Genomic DNA, 26,744 nt, shown 5'->3' on the forward strand with positions numbered 1-26,744 from the left:
CACGTATCATTTAGTCACATGACATAGACTTAGGATCCATAGGTACCTAGTATGTTGCTTTGGAGAAGGTGCCCCGTGCCACCTATGTTTCCTGACATAATCTGATCTGTTTGCTGATAGATAAGAGTCTCACCTCAGCATACCCCATTCCATGTGCCCCCGCAATCCGTGTGTGTGTGTGTGTGTGTGTGTGTGTGTGTGTGTGTGTGTGTATGTGTGTGTGTGTATGTGAGCATACCCCATTCCATGTGACCCCACAATCTGTGTGTGTGTGTGTGTGTGTGTGTGTGTGTGTGTGTGTGTGTGTGTGCTATTTGCTCCTAAGGAAATTGACTATTTCATAGACTTAGATTTGTTCATTATGCAACCCAGCCAGCTCATTTGCAGACAGTAAAAAATTGGCACAGACATGCCCATGTGTTGTAGGGGCCAAGCTGAGCTGTGACAGACACCCCTGTGTCTCTCGGGATACTGCTTTACCCCTGCTTGCCACCTGGAGACATACCATCTGACATGAGGTCATGGCTGAGCCTGCCGGGTAAGGAGCTCCCCAGATTCTGACGCCGAGTGTCAGCAGGTCCTGCCTGCAGAGGGTTGGAGGACTGACTAGAGAAAGGCTTTGTGCTGGGGCCCATGGGTGCTAACCCTGAGACAGGAGCCCATTCTACTGCACGGAAGGGTGATTAGAAACTAGAAGGCATGGTGGCACACACCTTTAATCCCAGCGCTCGGGAGGCAGATGCAGGCAGAGCTCTGTGAGTTTGAGGCCAGCCTGGTCTACAGAGTGAGTTTTGGACAACCAGAGCTATTACACAGAAAAACCCTGTCTCCAACAACCAAAAGAAAGAAGCCAGAAGGCCCAATCAGGGGTCGAGGACACCAGAAGAACCCAGCCCACAGAATCAACCAAGCCGGGCTCTTAGGAGCTCACAGAGACTAAGGCAACAATCACAGAGCCTGCATGGGTCTGCACTAGGTCTGCATGGGTCTGCGTATGTTGTGGCTGTGTAGCTTGGTGTTCTTGTGGGACTCCTAACAGTGGGAGTGGGGGTGTCTCTGACTCTTTCACCTACTTTTGGGACCCTCTCCTCCTATTGGTTGCCTCCTCCAGCCTTACTGTGATTTGTCATGCCGTGTTTGATTGACGTCCCTGGGAGGCCTGCTCTTTTCTAAAGGGAAGGGAGGAGTGGATCTGGGGGAGAGGAGGTGGGGTGGATGCTGGGAGGAGTGGAGGGAAGGGCAATTGCAGTCAGAAGGTAATGTATGAGAGAAGAATGTTTTTGAAGTTTTTTTTTTTTAAGCTGAGGATCGAACCCAGGGCCTTGCGCTTGCTAGCTCGGCAAGCGCTTTACCACTGAGCTAAACCCCAACCCATTTTTTGAAGTTATAATAAAAGAAGGAAAGGAAGACGACAGACAGACTGAAAGGCCCAATCTGGCCCCACCTGGTGAGGGGCTCTCACTCCTGAGACAGCGCAACATTGCCACCGTGTGGACAGAAACCTGAATGACCACTTTGCAGCCAGTCCTGCCCAGTGGCTCTGAATCTGGAGTCCCATACCTACAGGATTTGAAACCTCCCCAACCCATTTCACGGTGTCTCCTGCAGAACCTTGGTAGAGGCAGCAGTCCTTGTAGATGCTACGCCCAGGACCTGAGTTTGTTCATTAAGTTTCTAAGGTTTTGATAAGTGACTAAAATAAACCGAGATCTAAGGCAGTTTGGGAGGACCAGAAAATGAATGGCTTGAGATTCCCAACACAAGATGGTCAGCCAGGGGGAAGACTCCATGCTGTGTGCTGAGCTAGTGAGGCCAGTCCTAACGCTGACTCCAGCAAGCCCAGCCGCACGCGGGTTATCTGTGACCAGGGAGGCCCTGCCACCACCTCCTGGTCCTTTCAGTGACCTTCCAGCACTGGATCTGCCATGGGGCAGGAGCTAGGAGGCTAGGCGTTACACACAGCATCTCACCTTCCAGCCCGCCCCCAACCCCCCATCCTTTTAACTCCATGTCAGGCTGCCCAGAGAATGGCACAGGATGCAAGGCTAGTTACAGAATCCATGGAGCAAAATAAAATATATAGATCCTCGTTTAAAGGTCAGGGTGACGCATGGAACCCAGTGCAGGGCCCTTTTGAGGATGGAGCTCAGCACTGTGCAGGCAGAGGGGAGACAGCCCTGCCTAGCCGCCTGGGGTGGAGGAAAGGGCTCTCTCGCTTTCACAACCCCACGGCAGCCTGCGACGGCAGTAAGGGGTCCCAGAATGCATTATTCATCCCACGCCCTGCACAGCGGACCTGGCTACAGCTATTGCAGCCTGTCCTAATTAAATGGAATTTTCTGTCCCGCGCTTGGAGCTGAGTTGGTGAATTGAAAATGCAAATGTGTGCGAAACAGTCTTGGCCCTGAGTCCCCCCAGCCTGCCTCAGTAAAGCTAAGATGAACCAATACCCAAAACCCACTGCAGAGCTGCGTACCCAAGTGCTCCACAGTGCGGTGGCACCCCTGACTCTTCGGTGGTACCAGTGACTTGTCCCTGTCGGTGAGTCTCAGTGGTAAGTCTGAGTTCCTGCTGGCTATGGCTCCTTAGCCTATTTTAATCTGTCAATAAAAGGCCAGACCTGGCTTCATAATCTTTTTTTTTTAATACACAATTTTATTATTTTTTGTTTGTTTGTTTTAGTTTAGTACATTTCTTTTTGTGTCTGCCAGAGTGTGGGCAGAGTACAAAGGGCAACTTGAAGGAGTCAGCTCTTCCTTTCCACCACGTGGATCCTGGGCTAGAACTCAGGTCATCGGGCTTGGCCACAAGCACTTTTACCCACTGAACCGTAGCCCCAGCCCTCATAATCATTTTTGGAGGCATCAACATTTGATTGATTTCTTAGGGATTAAATGTCATTCTAAGTAGGTTTTTAGGATTCTGCCAGCACTGTGGGATCAAGAACACCCCCACCAGACCTTGCTCAGGATGCTATATGGAGCCCTCAGTGGCCATTAGTCCATGGCAACCTCAGGGTAACATGAACCCCTGAGAACAGTGCTTCTCCAGCTCCAAATCATGCTGGTCCCTCAGAAGGTCTCCGAGTGGACCACTGCTGCCTGGACCTCCAGAATGAGGTCTCAGGAGCTCTGTGTCAGGAGTGGGAAGTTGTACCTATGAACTCCCCAAGAGCTCAAAGCTCCTGTCCAAGGACCACTCTTGGAGAGCCCCCCCCCCCAGACCACAGGCCTAGTCTCCACCCCCAGGGGCCTGGAGAGGGAGGGAGTGGCCCCGAAGGATAACTCGTTCCCAGGTAGAAAATAGTGAGTGTGGTGCCTACATTCTAGAACAGTGGGGCTTGAGACAGTGAGGTCAGGTCAAAAAGCTTTTCCCAAGAAGTTTCCAGGCATCCCTGCTTGTGCGTTTGCTGTCAGGGAATGAGTCCTTACTGTGCATGGCAGCTGTGGTGGACACTGAATCTGCGCCAGCCTCCCCGAAACCACACATGTGTGAGCTGGCTGTGCACATACATGTGGAACCAGCCCACACATGCGCCCTGGAACTCCTCACTTAACGTAGAGCATGGCTCAGTCCTCCTGACCCATACCACTAGGAAGGAGCAACCACCTCAGAGAAAAGGCCTACTATTTACGTGGTGAGTCTTTCTGGAAAGTACTCGGGCGAAAATCAGAGACACCGCACAAACACCACCTGAACAGACAATAACTCGTTTTCCATGTGTTAACAAAAATCGCCAGGAGCAAAGTCTGATGGTAGCAGCACCGTCCGGGGTCTTGAGGAGTATGAGACGATGGGCAAAGCCCTCTTCCCTCAGGATACTAGCTCAGTCACTGCCGAGTCTACCGGGGGCCACCCCTTTCCCCCAGCCTCAGCCCATACAGGGCTCCAGGAAAGCTCTAAGGGCCTTCCAAAGGATCTCCAACCTCTGCTGGGCAGTGGTGGCACACCCCTTTAATCTCAGCACTCGGATCTCTGTGACTTTGAGAGTAGCCTGGTCTATAAAGCAAGTTCCAGGACAGCCAGGACTGTTACACAGAGAAGCCTTGTCTTGAAAAAAAAAAAGAGAAGAAAGCAAGCTCTCCAATCTCTCCTCAGATCTACAGTACTACCTCCCTGGGCCACTCCAAATAAGGAAGAACATTTTATAGTCAAAAGAGGGATGGCCAGGAGGTGGAGGCACATATCTTCAATGCAGCATCCCTCCAACTGGGACCCATCCACCCCATTCACGCCGACAGCCAGTCCACGCACACCCCATGTATGCACACATGCACACACACACACACACACACACACACACACACACACAGAGCATATATGACCACCTTTGCACTGAATGCAGACCCACAACACTTGGCACCTCATCTTCCTCTGACATGTCACCACCACCCATCCCCCACCCCAACCACAGTGCCCTCTCTCCACATGATGCCTCTCCCCCAAACTCCCTCCTGACCCATCTACTGACTGTCGCAGTCAAGGAATCAGGCCCTGGCTTCTAAGTGAGCACCTGTTATAACCGAGGACAGAAATGACCTCTGGCCTAGGGAAGACGAGGCACTGTGGTCCGCGCACCCAATATGGCACCAGAGTCTATGCTAAGGGAAATTCCGTTCCAAAAGGGGACTATTCATAGAAGTGGAGAGGGAAGGAGAGTCCACTATGGCAAGAAAAACAAGTTACCTAAAAAGAAATAAAATGTTTTACTCACAAATACCCACCCCTGGGGCCAGCAAAAGAATTCCAACCTTAGGTGGCACTGTGTTCCAGGGTCTCTGGGGCTTCCTGAAAAGAGTGACCCTAGGGGACTCCAGCCCCTCCACCCACAGAGCTCCCAGGAGCTCAGTGATAGTTGCCCCCTTAGAGTCAGGAAGCAGGTCTCCGGGAAAGGGTCGTGTTCACCCAGCTCAGGACAAGAGGGGAAGGCTGCCATCAAATCCTTGCCCCCAGCCTGGCCACTGGCACTGAAGTTCTCTGCCCAACTCCTGGCCCCGCTTTGGAAGCCGAGGGAAGTCCTGAGGATGCAGTTCACAGTCTGGGTTGTGGGGAAGAGGCCACGGTATAACCGTTCTCAGTGGTCCTGGCCTGTCTCCGGGTGTGCATGTGGGGGCATCCCTGTGGGTGTTCACGGCAGACCATCCATGCGTTGTCTATACTCCAGTCTGGTCTTTGATCCAGTCCCGAAGCACAGGGAGCCTCGTGTACACTCCTGGCTTGTTCCTCTGAGCACAGCCTTCACCCCAGCTCACCACACCAGCCTGGAAGATTCGTCCATCCGTCTCCACGCTGGACAAGGGGCCACCAGAGTCACCCTGAGCAAAAGCAAATCCTGCACATGAGGCCCGTACCCAAACTCTCAAGAGCTGCCTCGATCTAACTGGCCTCTCCCATGCCCAGCTGACCCCTCAGCTTGCCCTCTCTTGACACCTGCCCTCTCCCACCCAGGCTTTCCCCAGCCCCACCCCTCCCTAGCTCCAGCCTAATGAGGCCCCTCCCCTCCCCTTCCCCTGCCCTGCCTCTTTCCCAGCACCCTCTGCATGGCCTTTCCCCTCCTCCTCCAGCTCTGCCTCTCCCCTGCAAGCCCACGCACCTGGCAGGAGTCCACACCCCCACTGAGGAAACCCACACACATCATCCGTGGGGTGATCTGCTGCGGCATGAGGCCCTCACAGGTGGTCTGGTTGATGACACGGATCTCACCCTTCTGCAGGATCAGTGCTCCGGTGCCTGGGAAGACAGTAAGCCAGGGTAGACTGAGGCAGGCAGCTCCTGGGGGAAGCCACTGTGCACAGGGAAAACTCACTGGAGATGTTCACACGGGTCAAGTCTACAAGCACTGCTTGGAAATAGCCCAAGTGCCTGCAGCAGGCAGACAGACGGGCAGGTAGCTGATGGCAGACAGAAGGATATCGTGCAGCCAGAGAAAGTAACAGACACTGCTGTTGTGTCAGGCCAGATACACACCAAGGTAAGGCATGGGTGGAAAGCAGGAACACCAAAAAATGCCACCAAATACCACCATGACTCTTGTCTGTAAGGGAGCCCTCTCAGTCAGGGTTTTACTTTCTGTATGAATGTTCACCGATGTACCGGACTGATCTAATGGAGTTTGTCAATCTGAAGTTTCCCTACAAACTGCTTGCCCTCCACAGGGCACAGGGACCCACAATGGGTAATGTTGCAGGCCCAGCTCAAAGGCTTGTCCAAGTCGAAAGTAGCGCCCACACCTCAGTTCACACTCATTGAGCACACTTTTGCAGATGGATAGCCACAGTTAATAGATCAGTAGCTGGCCACTAGGTTGTTCTGTGGCAAAGTCAGCGCTTCAGTGAAGGGCCCAGCCTGCAAATTCTACACTTTTTACTAGGAGCCTCCTTTTCCTTTCCACCCCCGACAGCTTCATCCTGACAGGCACCAGGAAGCTGAGTAATCCACCAGCCCCGAAGCCAGGATGAACTCTGTGCAGTCAAGGCTAGACACCAACAGGCTGCAAATGGGCAAGCACCCTGGCCTTGCGGGAAGGCCTGAGGCTCTCTGCAGGTCCTTGCCTGGCTGGAAGCTCACCTCCTTCTTGGGTGTGCCCCCAGCCTGTAACCCAGATGGCCTTGCCGGCAGGGAAGACATGGGTGGTATCAGGCAGGCAGATAGGTCGCACAACAGTGCTGTACTCCGCCGGCTTCTCGAGCTCCAGCAACGCGATGTCATAGTCGAAGGTAAAGTCATTGAAGGAGGGGTGGGTGATGATGCGTTTGAGTTTGTGCTCCTGCACCCCAGAGGAGCTGCGCTTGCTCTGGTCCAGCAGACCCAGGAAGGCCGTCCACTTCGTGTGGTCTGAATACCTGGGAAGACATAGAGGAGGGAGAGCAGTCACGAGCCTGTGGGTGGGTATGAACGCAGGCAGCACTCGGAGTTCTGACTCAGAAGGCTACCCATCGTGAACACAGCCTTAAGCAGCTGCCGAGGACCAGGAGCCAGAGGGAAGCCCTCTTACTGGGGCTTCACCCTAAAGAGAGACTTTATTAAGCATAGTAAGAGGTGTTGGATTTCCCCCTGGAGCTGGCGGTATAGGCAGCTGTGAACCGCCCCATCTGGATGCTAGCGGTTGAACTCAGGCCTTCTAGAAGATCAGTACATTCTCTTAACCACTGAGCCATCTCTCCAGCCCAAGGCCTTCCTCTTTATAATGTGGCCTCCCATTCATTCTTTACTCCAACGATGTAGTCATCCACCTATTTGTTTATTCAATCATTATTGGACATCTATGATATTCCAAGAATGGCCCTAGGGCCAACGTCAAGTTCGGAGTGTACTTGGCGTGAGAGGTGAAAACCAATTACAGAATCCCCCAGAGGTCAGGGTGGTGACAGTTACTGCTTGGGAGGTAGGAGGGAAAGCAGCAATCCTCAAACTCAACTACAGTTTTGCCAGCCAAAGCCTGTGGAGTGGGGGTTGGGGGGGGGGGGCGACAAGATGTGAGCACAAAGGGAAAGTTCAGGAGGCGAAACCGAATACAGAAAAGGGCCAAGGTCAGGGGAAGCGCAGACAGACAAGAAGCTTCATCCGAAGAGCCCAGCCTCCCCGCACAAGACTCTTTTCCCAGGGGTCTGAGGCAGCTGGCCCGGCAGACAAACACCCCCCCACACCTTCTACCACTCAGCTCGGAGTCTCCTTCTCTTAAAGGCATTCTCCAGGCACTGGGCCTCTCGAGAGGTCTAAACATACCCCGGGCCCACGGTAGTCCACACCTGTTTCTGGCACAGCTTTCACTGCAGGTGTGTGCCTGTACATGTGAGTGCACACAAGCATGTTTGCATAATGTTTTTGCCCTCCATCCTAGCAAGTCTGGAAATACATGGACCAAGTCTTACACTTCTTTCCCAAGTATCAATACTGGCAATGGATGCTGACTATATTAATTCTTTTTGTTTGTTTGTTTGTTTGTTTGTGACAGGGTCTCATGTATCCCAGGCTGGCCTGGAACTTGAACTCACTGTGTGTAACCAAAGATGACCTTGAATTTAAGATACTCCTGCCTCACCAGGCGGTGGTGGCGCACGCCTTTAATCCCAGCACTTGGGAAGCAGAGACAGGTGGTCTCTCTGAGTTCGAGGCCAGCCTGGTCTACAGAGTGAGTTCCAGGACAGCAGGGGCTACACAGGGAAACCCTGTCTCAAAAAACAAGATCCTCATGCCTCAAGTGACCAAACCAGAGAGTGAAGAGTGTACAGGGTGAGGCTTTGGATTAACACTCCCTCCAGTACCCTTGTCCCCATCACCCACAGCATGCACATAGGGCTGGCCTCCCAACATCTGTGCCCTGCTTCCAGCTGGGAGTCTCCTCTTTGCAAAAGGTGGTCACAGTAGCAGAGGTCCCGTGCCCCTGAGCTGCCTATTGCAGAAGAGGATGCAGCTGACAGGAAGTCAGACCTTCCTTCTAAGGATGGGCAATTCTTAGGAGATTCCCCTGCGTTTGTATCCTCTTGACCCCTTGTGGCCAGTGGCTAGAAAGCCTGGGGTGGAGCAGCTCAGACACAAACAACCACAGCTTCCCACCTAGCTACCTGTTTCCACTACTTCTCTGACCTCCCAGACTGACACCTGCCTGCCTCATCCTGAGACACCACTGTGAGCCCTCCCTGTGTGCTAGGTACAGTGCCGGGCCACGAGAACATTATCACCGTTAGCTCTCCCAGCTCCAAGGACAAGAACTCACCGTATCACATCATCAGTGCCCAAGGCCACCTGCAAGCCAGACCACAGGCTAAATCAAGGCTCATCATTCAGCAATCCCAAGGAGCCATGCAGAAACTAACCAGACAGGCTTTGGAATCTATGCCTAGGCTCATGGCTGGCTCTACCATTGAGCTATGCAACCCCAGAAAAATGCCCTTTTTTCCACTCTGAGTCCCAGTATCTGTAAAGTAGGGATGTTTATAGACCTGCCTAATTTGTTAGGGATGGCACACAGTGGACCTGACTTCGGGACATGGTGGTACATGCCATTAACCACAGGACTCAGGAGGCAGAGGTGGGCGGATCTCTGTGAGTTCAAAGCCAGCCTGGTCTACAGAGCTAGTTCCAGGACAGCTAGGGATGTTACACAGAGAAACCCTGTCTCGAAAAACCACCACCACCACCACCACCAACAACAACAACAAAAAGACCCTGTTGCAAACCCCCTGTCTCCTCCACATAAAAAAGCTGAGTTTTATTAGGACTGTTACTGGGATACCTGCCCACTCCTCCACCACCCTGCTCTGGTGCCAGCTTACCCTAGCAAAATTCAGACACAGGACGCCTCACCGCACACCTGGATACTTACTTGAAATTTCTGTCATCCATAAAGCAATGAGCTGCAGAGACCAGCCAGTTGGGAGAGATGAGTGAGGCCCCACACAAGTGGCCCTGGCCCAGGGCGTGGAGGCTCACCTGCCAGGGCCACTCGCCCTCGTCCGCATCTGTGCCACCAACCACCCGAGCCTGTTTGGTAAACGATCGCAGCCCACAGTCTGGAGAGGGGACAGAGGACCAAAGTGGAGCCAGTGAACATCAAAGGGACATTCCGCAGCACAGGCATCTCCGTGGGCTATGAACGGTAACACTAGAGCAGAAGGGTCCCGAAGCCTCACAGGTCCCCCGCCGCCTTGCCCGCCCTCCATCCCATGCTGTACTGTACAAGTGCATCCAGGCTCTAGACACCTGCCGCTTTGCTCAGGCTCGATGTGGTACCACTCGCCTGGCTGGATATCCTTGCCCAGTGCTGAGGGATGCAGCTCAGAGCACAGCGTATGGGAACATGAGGGCAACCCAGCCAATGCCTCATATTCAGGCAGCTGGGCTCTTTCTCCTCTAAGCCGCTCACCCACGGCTACCTATCTATGGAGCGGCCAGTTTGCCGGCTGTGTCTCAGAGGTGCTAACAGGCTGCTTCCCATGGAGCAGTGTGTTTATGCCAAGCGGCAAAGTCTTCCTTTCCTCCAGACGGATGTGCCCTCTGAGTGGGCACTGGGCTGGGTGAGTGAGGCTCTGGTGGGATCTCCACCCCCCGGGCACTCTCCCCGATGACTGCCTTGCCCGGTAAACACCCTGGCCCACCGCACACCGTTGCCCTGCTTACCACAGTCCTTCTCATCCGAGCCGTCACTACAGTCCCTCTTCCCGTCACACTCAGGGTTGCCCTTGCTCAAACAGAGCCCATTTTGGCAGCGGTAGGTGTATTTGGTGCAAGAGACCATCTTCGCTGTTTATGGGAGAGACACAGAGCAGGGAAATCGATCTCTGGGCAGCAAAACCCCAGGTGGCCCACCAGCGTGGCACATCCACCTTGCACTCCTCACCCTAGTTGGCCCCATTTATCACACCCATGCCCACTGTCCTTTCAGACCTGCTGCTACAGGTTCTCCACCTTCTGGAAGATTCTTCCCAGACTTAATACACAGGAAACAAGTTTACAAACTCCTGGGTGCACTCCGCAGAGCCCGATACCGGCTACCACGTTGGGGCGCAGTCTCAGTGAGAAGAACGAGCACCCCCACAGGAAGACAGCCAGGGCCGGGCCTTACCACTGCCACACGAGGCCTCATCGGACCCATCGCCACAGTTGTCCTTCCCATCGCACTGCTGGCTCTGAGGGACACACTTCCCATTGGAACACTTGAAAGTATCCGCAGGACAACCTAGAGAGGCACAGGTCCTGAGCAACTCCCAGCATGCCCCGGGCTCACTGGACCAAGCGGGTACCGGGGGAGCCCCGGCAGCCCACGCCCCTCAGGGTACTCACTGCACCCCTCCTCATCACTGCCGTCCCCGCAGTCGTTGACGTTGTCACAGACCCAGAAGAGGGGCTTGCAGAACTTGTTCTTGCACAGGAACTGGTGGGTGGTGTTGCATTCTGTTGTGGGGGTAGAAGCATCAGCGGGAAGCTCCCGGGAGCAGCCTGGGCAGGCACGGCGGCCAGAGACGCCGTCCCTGGGTAACTGAGCTGCTCTGCACCACCAGCCACTGATGCTGACAGACGCTCGCCTGCCTGCCAAGGTTCCCAGTGGCAGGGGTGGGGGGACCAAAGGGGTACGGCGGTGAGAACAGGGTCTCACTGCCTTGTGTCTTTCTGCCAGGGTAGATAGCAAACAAGGCAGTGAAACTGACAAGGCGGAACCAGGACAGGAGAAGGTCAGACCACTGGACAAGAAAAGGGTAGGAGAGGGTAGGAGGAAGCAGGAAGGACAAGGCATGGGATGAGAGAGGGCAGGCTAGGGCAGGCTGGGGCCGGCCACGGCGGGACTTACGGCAGTGGTTCTCATCACTGAAGTCCGGGCAGTCTGCCCAGCCATCGCAGCGCAGGTTCCTGCGGATGCACCGTCCAGTGTTGCACATGAACATCCCTGGGCACGCTGTAGGGAAGAGAGAGGCCTGAAGTCCATGGCTGCCCCGTCCCTCTCCCTAGCAGCCACCTCACAGCCCCCTTGAGACCACAGCCTGCCAGCAGAGGCACACTGAACTCCTACCTCAGCAGCCAGAATGGGCAGCAGGTGGGTAGCACTGACCACTAACTGCACTGAGCAGAGAGAGCCAGGGGAGAGAAGGCAGTTGCGGGTGCAGTCATCCTACTGGACTGTGTGTTGCCCCCGCAGAGGCCTCGGACAGTGCAAACTGCCCGTGAGGTCACAGAGCACTGGCTCCATGGGGTATGGATGTGTCCCAGCCCAGTGAGAACAACATCAGTATTCCCTTCATGCTAACACCTGATCTGAAGTTCAATGTTCCTGAAACAGGGAGAGGCCTGACAATTGCTCCTGGCGGGGAGGGCAGAACTGTGAGAAGTCGGCTGTGTCACTGACCCTGCACATACACACTTCAGTCACAAGTGCGTTCTTACATCAAAGGTATCCAGCCGTCCAGGAAGATTTGTGGAAGCTATGTAGTGGCACTGTATTTTTTTTTCTTTTTTTCGGAGCTGAGGACCGAACCCAGGGCCTTGTGCTTGCTAAGCAAGCGCTCTACCACTGAGCTAAGTCCCCAACCCCATGGTATTGTATTTTTAAGGTTTATGTATTTTCATTTTATGTGTAGGTGTGGGTGTTTTGCCTGCATGTATAGCTATGCGCCACATGCATGCAGTACCCACGGAGACCAGAAGGGGGCATCATATCCTCTGGAACTGGAGCTAACAGAGGGTTGTGAGCCTGTGGGTGCTGGGAACCAAACCTGGGTCCACTGCAAGAGCGACAGGTGCTGTTAATCACTAAGCCATCTCTCCAGCCCCTGCAGTTACATTTTAAATGAAATGTGAATTTAAGTATGTGAAGTGTCGTCCATGATACAGGGTCGAAATTAAAAGTTAGCGGCTGGACATCCCTCAGCCAAAACAGCAAAGCCCAGAATGAGGCAGAATCTGAAGCTTTGTGAGAGCTGACATGATGCCACAGGCGGAAGCCACATACCTGACCTCATGGAGACTAGTCAAAACGCAGGTGTGCTGATGTGGCGTGTAATGAGGTCCATGAGAAATGAGCTTCCTTCATTTCTGTGAATGTGTGTGTGGTGTATGTGTACATATCCGTGTGCCTGTGGGTGCACATACGTGTCTGGGCACACGGAGGCCAGAAGTTAATGTCATGTGTCTTCCTCAATCACTGTCCACTTTATTTATTTATTTTTCAGGCAGGCCTTCTCAATGAACCCGGGGTGTGTCAGTCTGCCTACACTGACCAGCAGGTTCCCGTTTCTGCCTCCCCGGCTCTGAGTTATAGCCACACCACCTGGCTTCTGTGTGGGGGTTGGGGGTTCAAACCCAGGTTCCCGAGCTGTGCCTCAAGCACTCTGCTATCTGTCTGGGCTACCACCTCCTCAGCCCCAAATTCCAAGTTTAGACTTGGGTTCCGCTCTCAACTGTGCATATGCAAAACTTTTTAAATCTGAAATCCGCAACATTTCTAGTCCCGAGTCTTTCAGATATGGGGCACTCAACCTGTACTGTGTGTGGCAAAGAACTGCTGTTCACACAACCAATAGTATTTTCTAATGTTTCAAAACTACAAATGAATTCTAAACGTGCTAACAGGTGCTCAAGAGAAGTACAGATTATCAAAGTCACCGTGGCGCTGAACCAGGGAGGTGTGAGCCAGGAAGTTGGGAAGGAGAGTCCTAGGGCTCCCCTGCCTCACTGTGGGAAGCAGACCTGAAAAGCACAGGGTGTACTGTACCAGAATTGCTCTCATCCTGCTGCTTTCATGTTGGGGATCGAACTCAGAGCCTCGCAGGCGCTTAGCGAGCTCTCTTGACAAGGAGCATGGAGCTCCACCCCGAGTCCAGCCTTTCAAATAAACAGACCTGTTTTCCTGTAAGGCTGCTAGTGAGATGCATCTGGCACTGTCCTCTCAGAAGAAGGACGGGGTAGGATGGAACAGCGCACTTCCGGTGCCGACCCCTCCCACCATCGGCGCCAACCATATCTACTCACGGTCATTGGAGTCGTAAGACAGGTACTCGGCGAGGAACCCCGTGTCTGTGTAGGAGTGATCGGAATGGAAATGGACTGTGATCTTGCTGCTGTTGCTGCTGACAACAAACTGGGACTTCTCACCACAGTACCTAAAGGGCAAGTGCGGGGCTGAGGGAGATGCATCCGGCAACCAGACGACTCGGGGCGCCTGGGACCCAGCTCGCCCGACCCCAGGGTGATGACTACACCCGTAGGGGCTCACCTCACCCCGTTGATCTCTACATAGTCCTTGGGGCAAGTGCCCAGGGGTATGTTGGGGTCCACCAGATAGAAGAGTTTGAAGAGCACCTTCACATTCCGGTTGTTAGGCACCTGGACAGAGAGATACTTTGGAGACCCTGGCTTCTTCTTCTTTTTTTTTTGGGGGGGGGGTTCGAGACAGGGTTTCTCTGTGTAGTTTTGGTGCCAGGCTGGCCTCGAACTCACAGAGACCCACCTGTCTCTGCCTCCCGAGTGCGCCATCACACCCAGCTCTTTTGCCGTTTCTTAACCCAAAGGATGTCCATGGGCAAGTGATGGAGCAGAGTGGAGCAGGGTACCAGATGAACCACACACACACTATTTTTCCTCTTATATTACATATATATGTACATACATACATACATACATACATACATATGGTAAAGGGCTCTCCTTTTCTCTTAGGTTTTAAAGTTTATTTTAACTGATACATAAAACATAAAAATGATATACATTGTTACTACATAATCTTTCCATCAGAGTGCCCAGCTGCTGACTGACTGAGAATCACCCCAAAAGTCGGCTTTTCCCATCCCTTCCCCCTACTCTCCCCAACTTCTCTGGTAACCACCATTCTCTCAGTTTCTAAGAGACCAACTTTTGGGGATTCCACGTATGAGCGAGGTCATGTGACCCTTGTCTTTCTTGCACCTGGCTTATTTCTCTAACATAATGGCCCACAAATCTTAACAACTTCAGCATGGTGGCTTTTTTGCTATTCTCATGAAATCAAAAATTCACATTTTTCACCTACAGATATAAAGTACTTTCTGTACTCTGTGGTGTATCCAAAGAGCCAATATTTAGGGGCCATTATTAAGTAAGAGTTCTTTGAATGCAAGCAATGTGATACCCAACGGCCAGTGTGATAACCAAGAAGGTTACTAAGTAATTAACAGTCGAGTAGCACATACAGCATGGACACCCTGGACAAAGCAATTATTCCCACCCATGTGGATGGAACAGGACTGCCAAAGATTTCACCATGCTCCTCAGAACAATGAGACGTTTAAAATTATTTATTTTAAACGAATTATTGACTTCTGGAATTTTCCATTTCACATTTTCAGACTGACTGTAAGTAACTGAAACTTGGAAATCAAAACTACAAATGTGTGAATGGGAATTTGTATTTTTATTACTTTAAAAAGGCTAGAATGGTGTCTGGAAATCTTTAAGGGAAGACCTGATTTGGGAGGAAGTGAGAGGCGCCTACAAGCACTCTCTTACCCTATTGCTGTGCAAGAGCTTGCTCTATTTCACCTCGAGATTTCATCTTATACTAGTCAGAATGTAAGATCAATAAAACAAGTGACAGCTCATGCTGATGAGGATGTAGAGTAAGGAGAACACTCTGGGGGAGCCCACAGAGGCTTCCTAGTGAGAACTTACTCAGGGTCAGAGAATCTGAGCTTGCTTTACCCAGCAGGGCTGCATAATGGAATGATTTGACCATGGGCGTGGTTACCTGGTGTTTGGAAGGGTCTACACTTGACTGTATGGTGTGCTTTGATCTTGCAAGGGGGAGGTCGTTTGCTCCTCCCCTTGGCATATTATAAAAAGCCCTTTTGAATAAAGGACGAGGCTGTTGGGTATTGACCCAGGCCCTCCTGAAGGTCATCCTGACAGCACCTCTTAGACAGACACTCACCCTCACTCTACCCAGAAGCAAGTTGACACACAGAAAAGACAAATACGTGGCCACGTTCTCTCCGTCAGTTGCCAGCAAAGAGCTAGGACAGAATTCTGAGTGTGACTAGTCCTGCCACAAAGGCCTTCGTCTTGTGGGGCTCTTGAATTTGGCTCTTTGGGTTGTTAAAGGGGGTCACCTTCCCTCTCCTGCTCGTCCTCAAGTGATGTCCTGATGTACCCCCCACCGCCTCACACACACACCCCAGGTCCTACCTTGATATTCCATGTGCAGTCGATGTTGGGTGGGTAATGACCTGGGTAGTAGGGGCTGCTAAATGTCCCCTGGGCTTCGCTCAAGGAGCCTCCACAGCCTGAGAAGAAAGGCAGGAGAAAGTAGGAAAGTTAAGGACCCCCAGGCAGAGGTTATGGGAAGACCTGCACAGTCTGGGGAGAACTCTGGCCTCTCACCACCTGTCTACAAACAGGACACTGCACTTTGGCTCAAAGCCAATTGCCTTTAAAAGTGGTCCCTTAGCTGGGCATGGTGACACCTGCCTTTAATCCCAATTAGGGGGTGGAGGGGAGTGGCAGAGACAGGCAGATTTCTATGAGCTGGAGGCAGCCTGGTCTACATAGTGAGTTCCAGGACAGCCAAGGCTACATACTAAAACCCTGTCAAATAAAAAAATAAAAAGAATTTGGTCCCTGGCCTGGGTGGTCAGCAGAATGCCCTTTGGTCTCAGCTTCCAGCCTGTTCCCATTTAGGGCCAGTCTGCCAAGCTCCTGGGTTCAGGAGACCCTCTAAGGCCTGCACCTGTCTACAGCTTAACAGCATGCCCATCATTGGCCCTGCCCATCCTTACTGCTCATCTTGGGCAGCTGGAAGAAAGTGGCCTCAAAGCCAGGGTGTCGCCGATCGCTGTTGGTGATCAGTGTGACGAGGAAGACGTTCTGGGAGGAGAGGAAAGTCAGGTTGTAGGAGGGAGGGTAGGTGCCACACAGCCTGCAAGGCAGAGAAATGGAGTTGGTGACAGAGACAACTCAGCCCTTGCACACAACTTAGCTTCCAATCAGAGAGGCCCGGGACCCCATTCCTAACCCTAGACTTGAACACAGAAGACCGGATAGGGCAGGGTCAAAAAGGCTTTCAGGAAAATGAGGCATGGTAGCACACACCTGAAGCCCGAGCAACAGGAGGCTGAGGCATGAGGATTTTGAGTTCAAGGGCTATAGAGTAAGAATGTTTTAGGAAACAGGTCTCACTGTGTAGTGCCTAGGCTAGCCACAAATTCTCATCCTTCTCCTTAGTCTCCTGAGTGCTGGAGTTACAGGCATGCACCGCCATGCCAAGCTAAAATGTAATTTTTTTTTTTCAAGACAGGGTTTCTCTGTGTAACAGAGTCCTGGCTGTCCTGGAACTTACTTTGTAGACCAGGCTGGCCTCGAACTCACAGATATCCTCCTGCCTCTGCCTTCTGTGTGCTGGGATTAAAGGCGTGCACCACCACCGTCCAGCCAGGTATAAACTTAATCAGTATAACTTATCATGTACTCACTCATAAGTGGATACTAGATGTAAAGCAAAGGATAACCAGACTGCAACCCACAGCTCCAGGGAGGCTACCTAGCAGGGGGGACCCTAGGATGACTGAGACTTATAATAAGTTTTGGTTTTGACCAATCACTGGGCAAGCTTTAGTGAAACATTTCACTGTTAGGATAAGAATTTGTACTGTATCAAGCTGATGAAAGAATATGCTGGCCGTACTTTCTGGAGGGGAGGCTAAAATCATTTTAGATTATGGATTAGCCTATAGAAAAATGTCTGCCGTAAATCAGTGAAGGGAAAGATGAATAGGAATCTCACTTACACAACTTAAGTAAAACATAGCTCTCTGAACAGATGAAGATAGGTTTCTTTTGTATCCCAGAATCTAATCAATATTTATATGTATAATTCAGCTATTATTTGGCTTAAAAGGGCTTATTGGGAAATGTTACCATTTTTACTATTTTCTACAGAGAAAATATTTTCCCATTTCAAATAACCCTGGACTTTTGAATTATAACCTGTTCTTTTTGTTTGTTTTTTTGTTTTTCAAGACAAGGTTTCTCTGTATAGCTTTGGTGTCTGTCCTGGATCTTACTCTGTAGACCAGGCTGGCCTCGAACTCACAGAGATCTGCCTGGTTCTGCCTCCCGAGTGCTGGAATTAAAAGCTGAATTATAACCTGTTTTTATGTTCAAGCTATCTGTGCATTATTTCTCCTGCAGTTGTACATAAAATGTTTTTACATTAAAAAAAGGACAAATACTATAGAATTGTATTACATGAAATATACAGAATATACAAATTCATAGAGACAGAAAGATTAGACGTTATCTCAAGATGGAGAAGAAAGGAATATAGAGCAATGATTTCCTAAGTACAGAATTTCTGTTTTGTGTGATGGAAAAGTCTCACAAATGGACAGTAGTATCAGGACATAATAGTATGAATGTAATAAATCAAAACAATTAATGTAATTAATGAATATCATAAATATAGTTATTGAATGAACACTGCGAATGTAATCAATGAATACCACAAATGTAATTTATATCATGAGTGTAATTAATGAATATGAGTGCAATTAATATCTTGAATGTAATTCATGCCACTGAATTGTGAACTTAAAAATGGTTACAGTTGCAAATATTATGTTCATTTAAAAAAAATAAGGTGGAATGTAATCACCATACATTATATGTGTGTATGAAATTGAAGGCAGCGATGTTCTAAAATAAAAATTTAAAATATATAAATAAATATAAATAAACAAATAAATAAATAAATAAAAAGAGCCAGGCAGTAGTGGCGCATGCCTTTAATCCCAGCACTTGGGAGGCAGAACCAGGTGGATCTCTGTGAGTTCGAGGCCAGCCTGGTCTACAGAGGGAGATCCAGGACAGACACCAAAACTACACAGAGAAACCCTGTGTCGAAAAACCAAAAAAAAAAAAAAAAACCCAAAAAACAAACAAACAAAAATAAATAAAAAGAACTCAAAAAAATTACTTATCTTAGTGGCTACAGTGCAGCTGGAGCACCCTGTGCCTTCTACAAGCTGCACAGTGAGAACCATCAGTGCTGTGTTGGGATTTGTGGCCCTTCCAAGGCTGTATTATCAGTCTGCAAAGCTCCCTGAACTATGGGCTGGTCTGGGGATCCACAGAGTTTTGAGATTCATTAAATGAGTCAGTGAAGCTAACGTCAAAGAATTTGTCTGTGGGGTCTTCTCCAACCCAACAAGAGTTCAGGACCCTCAGTCCCCCAGTGCTGATCAGCTGTCTCCTTAGCAACAGACTGAAGGCTTCGGGCAAACTTCAGTGGGTCAACACCATGACGGATGGGTTTTCCATAGGAGTAGCTGTAGCCACTACATTACACACAAACCCTGCACGTGATCTCTATGCTTGGCCTTAGAGCCAGTCTGGATGCTTTAATCAAGCCTGGAGGAGCGCAGAACCTCAGATGAAAGTCCACTACCCTGGACTGCCTCTTCCCCATAGCTCCTGCACGGACTTGTGCACACCCAGCTCGGCCCACCTGATAGCTCCTGACAACAGGAAGCTAGGCATTGTTCTGTTTGTTTGCTTTGGAGAAAAGGTCTCACTATGTAGCTTTAGCTACTTGGATCTCAGATATCTACCTGCCTTAACCTTCTTAATATTCTCTTATTAAGAACATGCCAAATGGGGACTGGAAAGATGGCTCAGTGATTAAGAGCACTTGCTGCCCTCCCAGAGAACCTGAGTTCCATTCCCAGCACCCATGTTGGACACCTCACAACTGCCCATAACTCCAGCTCCAGGGCATCTGGCACCCTCTTCTGGCCTCTGCATACTCATGGCATTCACTCACATATCATATCTATGAATAAGAAATAATGATAAAAATAAATTTCTTTAAAAAATAATGTGACATAGTTCTTGGTGGATGGTTTGTGTTTGTTTTTTTTCAGAGCTAGGAATAAACTCAGCTCCACACAAGCACTCAACTACTGAGCTACAGCCTCACATAAGCACTCAACTACTGAGCTACAGCACCACATAAACACTCAACTACTGAGCTACAGCCCCACACAAGCACTCAACTACTGAGCTACAGCCCCACATAAACACTCAACTACTGAGCTACAGCCTCACCAAGTACTCAACTACTGAGCTACAGCCCCACATAAACACTCAACTACTGAGCTACAGCCTCACCAAGCACTCAACTACTGAGCTACAGCCTCACATAAACACTCAACTACTGAGCTACAGCCCCACACAAGCACTCAACTACTGAGCTACAGCCCCACATAAACACTCAACTACTGAGCTACAGCCCCACGTAAACACTCAACTACTGAGCTATAGCCCCACACAAGCACTCAACCACTGAACTACAGCCCCAGCCAATGCTTTTAAACCTATTGACTCAAAATCTCCATGACACTCTACAGAAGGCACTAGAACTACCCTGTCACAGATAAGGACACTGAATCACCGAGAGGTTAAAAAGCTTGCCCAAGATTCTATGCTTAGTATGTGATAAAAGAGGTCTGGTAGCGCACATCTTTAATCCCAGCCCAGGAAGCAGAGGCAGGCAGATCTCTGTGAGTTTGAGACCAGCTTTGTCTGCATACAGCCTCTATCTCAAAACCAAAAAAAAAAAAAAACCACAAACTAACAAACAAACAAAACCCCAAAACAAATAGGAACAAAACAACCAAATACAGTATAATCCTTTCTAAAGGCATGCACACGCACACACAAGTCAGGTTGAACCTAGTGGCAATTGGTCCCAGGTGGGGAGGCGAGGAGTCAGTGTGATGATTAGAGCTACCAACTTGATAAAATCTAGAACCACCCAGGAGATAAACTTTTGGACATGCAAAGGGGATGTGAGTGGTGGGAGGTGCCATTCCCTGGTGGGGACCCTGGTCTGTATGAAATGGAGAAAGAGACATCAGGCATTCAGCACTCACTGCTCCTGACTGTGGATACAATGTAACCAGCTCCCTCAAGCTCCTGCCACTGTGACTCCCCACGATGGCAGACTGTGACCTGGAACTCCAAGCCAGATCAACTCTTTCTCCCTTAAGTGCGTGTTTTCAGGGTGTTTTTATCACAGCAACAGGAAACTAAGACAGCCATGGTCACTCTTCTGCTTACTGATTTCTCATTTTTGTCCCTACTGGAATTTCTCTTTATTATTATTATTATTAATAATTTATTTAACTTTATTTAATGTGCATGAGTGTGAAGGTGTCAGATCCCCTGGGACTGGAGTTACAGGCAGTTGTGAGCTGCCATGTGGGTGCTGGGAATTGAACCGGGTCCTCTGGAAGAGCAGTCAGTACTCTTAACCTCTGAGCCATCTCTCCAGCCCCCTTTATTATTATTATTATCATTATTAGTTTGTATGTATGTGTGAGAAAGCGTGGGGGGGGGAGTGTCTCACACTTGTTGCCCAGGCTGTTCTAGAACTCTAGTGCAGACAATCCTCCTGCCTCGGGTTTCTAAATGCTAGGACCCAGTATGAACCACATGCCTGACTTTCAGCTTCTTTTTGGGTGTAGGGGGTATTTCTTTTTTACATAATTAATAGATGGGAAAGATACTTATAGAGAGATGAGAAGGGGGCATAGTCCTGACTGCTACGCTGTAGCAAAAGACGGTTCTGTCTTGGTTTGGGCCAACATGGATAGAAGGCTTTGACCTACTTCATCAAGGAGAAGCTGACCATCCCCCAGTACCCTTGACAGGTGTGAGAAGAACTCTATCCTGACATGGGGCTATCTGGGGTACCCATCTTGGGCTACCCCCCTGAAGCAGGTATATTAATGATACCTTTATTTTCTGTATTCTGATGATCTGATATCTATGGTTTTGCCCTCCTTGTACCAGCAAGAGACTATTAGAGCTTCGCCTAACAAGACCCTTCAGATATCTGCCCGCCAATCCAGAGCCCTCATACTTCCTCCATAAGGTTGTCCCGTGTGGGGTCCGGTAGCAGACAGCTAAGGGCAGCCCTGGCTCCAGAGCCTGCTGAGATGATCCCAATGAGCCAATCTAAAGCCTGTTCCTCCATGTTGATCTCTCTCTCTCTCTCTCTCTCTCTCTCTCTCTCTCTCTCTCTCTCTCTCTCTCTCTCTCTCAGTCTCTGTCTCTCTCCCCATCCCCACCCCAACATGAGAACTCTGTCTGCATGTACGCCTGCATGCCAGAAGAGGGCATCAGATCCCATTATAGACGGTTGTGAGCCACCACGTGGTTGCTGGAAACTGAACTCAGGACCTCTAGAAAAGCATCAGTGCTCTTAACCTCTGAGCCATTTCTCCAGCCCCAGGTTTTGTTTCTTAAATAAACCACTAAATCTTCCTTACTCCCTCTGCCTCCCAGCTGACCTGGAGCCCCCAGCGTTACTCTGTATACTGAGGTGAGCTGTGCTTTACTGAGCTGTGTTGACCATGTCCCTTCCTCTTGGGAACTGTAACAAGCCGCCTTTCCAATGGTAACTGTCTCCTGAACTGCAGGCCTGGCTATACCTGCTTCACGGGAAACTGCCTTTCTGACAGCAGACTCCAGTGCCCTCAGCAGTCAGGGAGACCCACTTTTCTCTGCTGGATGTGCACCAGCCTTGACTCGGCCAAAGCTGAGCCACTCCTGGCCCACTCCCTGGAGCTCATGCTGGTGTGCACCATACCTGCTCTCCAGTCTGTTTCACAGTGGCCTGTGGTCAAATGTCACAGACTGTATTCCAAACCTATACCACAATCAGTTCATATGGCTCATCCCAGTAAGGGCCAGGCTCCCTCAGCCGGGACCTCCCTTGCTTCCCAGGATACTCACCGCACCACAGCATGTGGCTCCATGGGGCTCAGGGTATCATATACGGTGACCAGGTCACTGCCTTGCTCATCACAGGGAGCGACATCAAAGCTGCGGAAGGTGAGGCTCAGCGCAGAGTTGGCATCCCCCCGCAGGACCCACTGGCAGCGGGCATGAGCTGGGTAAGGGCTGTCGGGGAAGCCAGGGGTGGTGAAGCGCGTCACCTCCCCACCACGGGCATGCAGGGCAAAACTGCAGCTTTCTGTGTGAGAGACAAAACAGAAGGAAGGTGTTGACCCTGCAGGCCACACCCCGGGTCTAGCCCCACCCCCAAATACATCCCAAATCACCAAAAGCTCACTCAGGCAGACACAAGGAAGAGGGCTTCTTGGAGGGGAAGGGAAAAAGAAGGTATGCCTGTCCTTCAGCACCATCTAACTTCTGGGGACCCCACGGCTTAAGGGGTATCTGACAAGATCCCGCTCTTTCCCACCAGGGGTCAACATGACACTTACTGTCCCGAGGCCTCTGCAGCATTCTGGGGTCAGTGGCTGAAGAACAAGAAGGTAAACATTTCACCAAAACTATTTCCTTACTCTTGCTTCCTTATTACCAAAAGGGAGGTGCCAGCCAGCCAGCAGTCCTCGGGGCACCTGAGCCTGTGGGCGCTGATCTCCGGCCCCCCTCCTCTACAGGCTGGGCCACACATTCCCGCCTTGGTCTGCCCCATACTCACGGAAGGCCACCACAGAGGTCAGCTCGAAGGATTTCAGGGCTCGTGCTCGAGGTGGCAATGTGACCACTCGTTCCACAGCCATGGCTCGATCAACCTCTTCTGCCAGGTGCGGGGGGATGCTGAACTCTGACCAGTAGTAGGCGACGACACTGCCTTCACTGCGGAGACAGGGGGGGAGCCTGTGATGTGGGGCTCCAGAGACCTGCATTCTCTACTACCAACGAACACACGGCAGTTGAGGCTACTCCGAGAGACACTAGCCTGCCTCGGACTCTCTGTGCTGCCCACCCACTCTAGCCCTTGAACTTTGCTTGCTCTCTTGGTCTCAGCCCTCAAGCGGACATGTCCTGGGGCCAGCTCAAGTTTAGGAGTGAGGAGGAAGCCTTTCTGGACACCCCAACTCCCTCAAACCCAAATCTGGAAAAATCAATGTCTTCCTGAATGTAGCACACGCCGCAGTTCCTGTGAAAACAGTGTTTGCAGACTTCCCCCAGCCAGCACCACTAACCATCAAGCCCTGCCGTAGAGACAGGAGGACCAGGTGTTCTAAGTCAGTTGCACAAAGGACAGACACATGATCCTATGCCCAGGCAGTCAAGGCCCACATCAGCGCCAAAGCCGACACCCACCTGAACGCAATTATACCCGACCTCTTGTAGTAGGGACCCAGGACAGGAACTTCACTGTACAACTGCTTCAGCTGAGGGGAGAGGACAAGGCATGAAGCTGACCAAACAGTAGAAATGACCCTTCCCCGGGCTGCTCCCGTGCTCTACCCCACCCCCAGCTCAGGGATCTGGAGGCAAAGATGAGCGGAGTCATGGTGGGGTGCTGAGACACAGAGACTCACCGCTTCCTTCACCTGGTTGGCCAGGCTTTTGAACTCCGTGGAGTTTGAATTCTCATAGGCATCCAGAAAGTTCTCATTTGTGACCCTCAGATGGCCATTGAAGACTTTTTGGACCCGAACATTCGAAACTGCCAAAGGCCAACAAGTGGTCATGGACAGTGACGCAATGTCACCGGTTCCACCCTGCTGCCCTCAGTGGGGGGGAACAGATGTGGAGGGGGCCAGATCTGACCAGTTCCCCATCACTCACCATCAAGGCCTGAAAGGACTCAGGGACACAGTTTCCGAGAACACTTCCCACTAATCCTTCTCCTCCCATCCCCTCTCATCCCTTCCCCCATTCTCTCCCTGTCCATCATAGGTGGCCCTTTGTCTGTCCACTGAGGGAAGAGGGAACACTACCACTATGGCACCCTCCCACAGCCCCCACTGTACTCACAGTGAAAGTGCCACACCAGCAAGCCGGCCACGAGGGAGAGCAAGAGGAAGCCCAGCAGCATGGCCACCAGCACCACCCAGCGCCTGGGGCCTCGCTTCTCCACTTTCTTGGCATTGTTCGCAGGCAGGAACTCCACACCCTCCTCAAAGCCATTCATGTTCTAAACAGAAAGGTGTTTCGGGACTCAGAAAGGCTCCCCACAATAGCTTCCCAGTCCCGGGAGTTCAGTGACACTCCATGAGCTTGGGAGAACCAGGACCGGGCAATAAAGAAGGGGCTTCACCCACAAGTGCAGGGTCTCTGCGCCCAAGGGCCTCCACCTGTTCCAAGATGCAAAACACCACCCCAGTGGAGGAAATGGAGGGGCTTCTGTCCACACCTCCATGGTTGGTGGGCATGAACTGCTTAACAAAACCCGGAGCAGGGTGGGCTGGCATATTCCTACAGGTCCAGCCCTTGGGACTTGAGGGCAGAGGATTAGGAGTTCAGACCAGATCAGCCACAGGAGGAGTTGGAAGCCAGCCTGAGCCACATGAGACCCTTTCTCAAGACCAAACCAAACAAGCGCAGGACTTCGGGAGTGTCTACACCAGCGCTGAAGATCTGGATGTGGAAAACATCCATTTTGAGCAAACAGCCCAAGACCAGCCTCGACTGTACCAGTGCAGTCCCCTTGGTCACCTGGGCCAGAAAGTCTGTGGGCAGGATGGAAATTGCCCTCCCTGTCTGGCAGCCTTACCCCTGATATTTCAAAGAAAGCCACGGCCCCACCTTGAACCCCACATTGAACCTCATGTTGACTACCTCAGCTGCAGAACTGTCTCAGGTTTCTGAGACACTGCTGCTATTGCCTAGGTACCGTATGTCAAGCTCCAACCAACATTTCTTCTTTTTTTAAACGTGTGTGTGTGTGTGTGTGTGTGTGTGTGTGTGTGTGTGTGTGTGTGTGTGTGTGTGTGTAGAGGACAACTTGCAGGAGTCAGGTCTACTTCCACCATGTGGGTTCCAGGGACTAAAATCGGCTTGATGACAAAGGCCTTTAGCTGCCCAACCACCTTGATGGCTGCTCTTCAACAATTTCATACTGTATATGATACATTCTGATGACTCTTCCCATGGCCCTCTCTTTCCCCACTATCCCTATCAGCTCCCCCTATTCTTTTTTTAAAAATAATTTATTTATTTTTATTTTATGTGCATTAGTGTTTTGCTTGCATGTATGTCTGTGTGAGGGCATCAGATCTTGGAGTTACATTTGTGAGCTGCCATGTGGGGTGCTAGGGATTGAACCCAGGTCCTCTGGAAGAGCAGCCAGTGCTTTTAACCACTGAGCCACCTCTTCAACCCCCTCACCCCATTCTTCCTAACCATTCTGGTTTTGTGGCCTGCGCAGACCCAATGCAGATAGTCACAGCTGCTATGATTACAATGGCTGAGTCTTGCTCCAAAATGGTGTTTTGCAGCCGTCCTGAATATTTCCCAGTTCTTACATTCTTTCTGCCCCTCTAACACAATGTTCCCTGGTCTTTGGTCTTAGAGGAAAGCAGTGTAAGTGTCTTAGGGCTAAGCACTCATCCATCATCTATTCCCAGTGCCTTGAGCAGTCAAAAGACTTTGCATTCACTGCCTGAACCAACATTCGATCTGTCACATCGGCACAGCATTAACACTGCTATGATAGAATCCAGTCCCTGCCACAGTAGAAACCTTGTATCTCACAGTTTCACGCCATTACTTATCTGATCCCACAGATGCACATCTCAGAGGTAGGCACTTAAAAATCACTCATTCTACTTCTTCCAGAAGTCTCTATTATATAGAGCAGACTGACCTCAAATTCACAGAGATACCCCTGTCTCTGCCTCCCCCAGTGTTGGGATTAAAGGCATGCACCCCCATGCCCAGCTCACTTTTTAAAATTATGTGTATCTGTGCATGTGAGTGCAGGTAGGTGGCCAAGAAGGCTTAAAAATGGGTGTCCGATCACCCGGAGCTGGAGTAACAAGCATTTGTGAGCTGCCTGATGTGGGTTCTGGGAGACAATTTAGGTCCACTGGAAGAGCAGCAAGCACTCTTCATTGCTAAGCTCTGATTTACTATTTTGATAATGTAATCATAACATCCTTCCTTCCTTTTTTTCTCCTCCATCCTCCTAAAGTTGGAGAACCAAAGTTTAAAAATAAAACAAACAAACAAACAAAAAAACATAAGCTAAGTAGTAGTGGCGTAAAACTTTAATCCCAGCACTTGGAAGGCAGAGACAGTCAGATCTCTGAGTTCAAGGCCAGCCTGGTTTACAGAGAGAGTTCCAGGACAGTCAGGGCTACACAGAGAAACCTTGTCTCAATAAATAAATAAATAAATAAATAAATAAATAAATAAATAAATAAATAAATAAATAAATAAATAAATAAATAAATAAATAAATAAGTGCGTGTGTGTGTGTGTGTGTGTGTGTGTGTGTGTGTGTGTGTGTGTGTGTG

General features: G+C 50.6%; 1 protein-coding gene across 1 annotated transcript in view; it reads right to left on the reverse strand.

Annotated features, from left to right (window-relative positions):
• Nucleotides 1–4,687: 4,687 nt before the first annotated feature.
• The window catches only part of St14 (ST14 transmembrane serine protease matriptase), a 47,007-nt gene continuing 24,950 nt past the window's right edge, over nt 4,688–26,744 (reverse strand). Inside the window, exons 2-19 of the mRNA XM_052755708.1 lie at nt 24,262–24,421; nt 23,823–23,950; nt 23,602–23,672; nt 22,973–23,130; nt 22,752–22,787; nt 22,258–22,498; nt 16,239–16,378; nt 15,649–15,746; nt 13,706–13,815; nt 13,462–13,592; nt 11,288–11,392; nt 10,783–10,893; nt 10,565–10,678; nt 10,120–10,242; nt 9,326–9,512; nt 6,568–6,842; nt 5,594–5,730; nt 4,688–5,315 (exon numbers count right to left, since the gene is read on the reverse strand). Coding sequence (XP_052611668.1) covers nt 5,154–5,315; nt 5,594–5,730; nt 6,568–6,842; nt 9,326–9,512; nt 10,120–10,242; nt 10,565–10,678; nt 10,783–10,893; nt 11,288–11,392; nt 13,462–13,592; nt 13,706–13,815; nt 15,649–15,746; nt 16,239–16,378; nt 22,258–22,498; nt 22,752–22,787; nt 22,973–23,130; nt 23,602–23,672; nt 23,823–23,950; nt 24,262–24,421 — 2,487 coding nt within the window. The 3' untranslated portion in view covers nt 4,688–5,153. The remainder of the gene's footprint in view (nt 5,316–5,593; nt 5,731–6,567; nt 6,843–9,325; nt 9,513–10,119; nt 10,243–10,564; nt 10,679–10,782; nt 10,894–11,287; nt 11,393–13,461; nt 13,593–13,705; nt 13,816–15,648; nt 15,747–16,238; nt 16,379–22,257; nt 22,499–22,751; nt 22,788–22,972; nt 23,131–23,601; nt 23,673–23,822; nt 23,951–24,261; nt 24,422–26,744) is intronic.

This window comes from Peromyscus californicus, unplaced genomic scaffold (genome assembly GCF_007827085.1).
Source record: "Peromyscus californicus insignis strain IS unplaced genomic scaffold, ASM782708v3 Scaffold_11__1_contigs__length_118956290, whole genome shotgun sequence".
In the NCBI taxonomy this organism is placed as follows: Eukaryota; Metazoa; Chordata; class Mammalia; order Rodentia; family Cricetidae; genus Peromyscus; species Peromyscus californicus.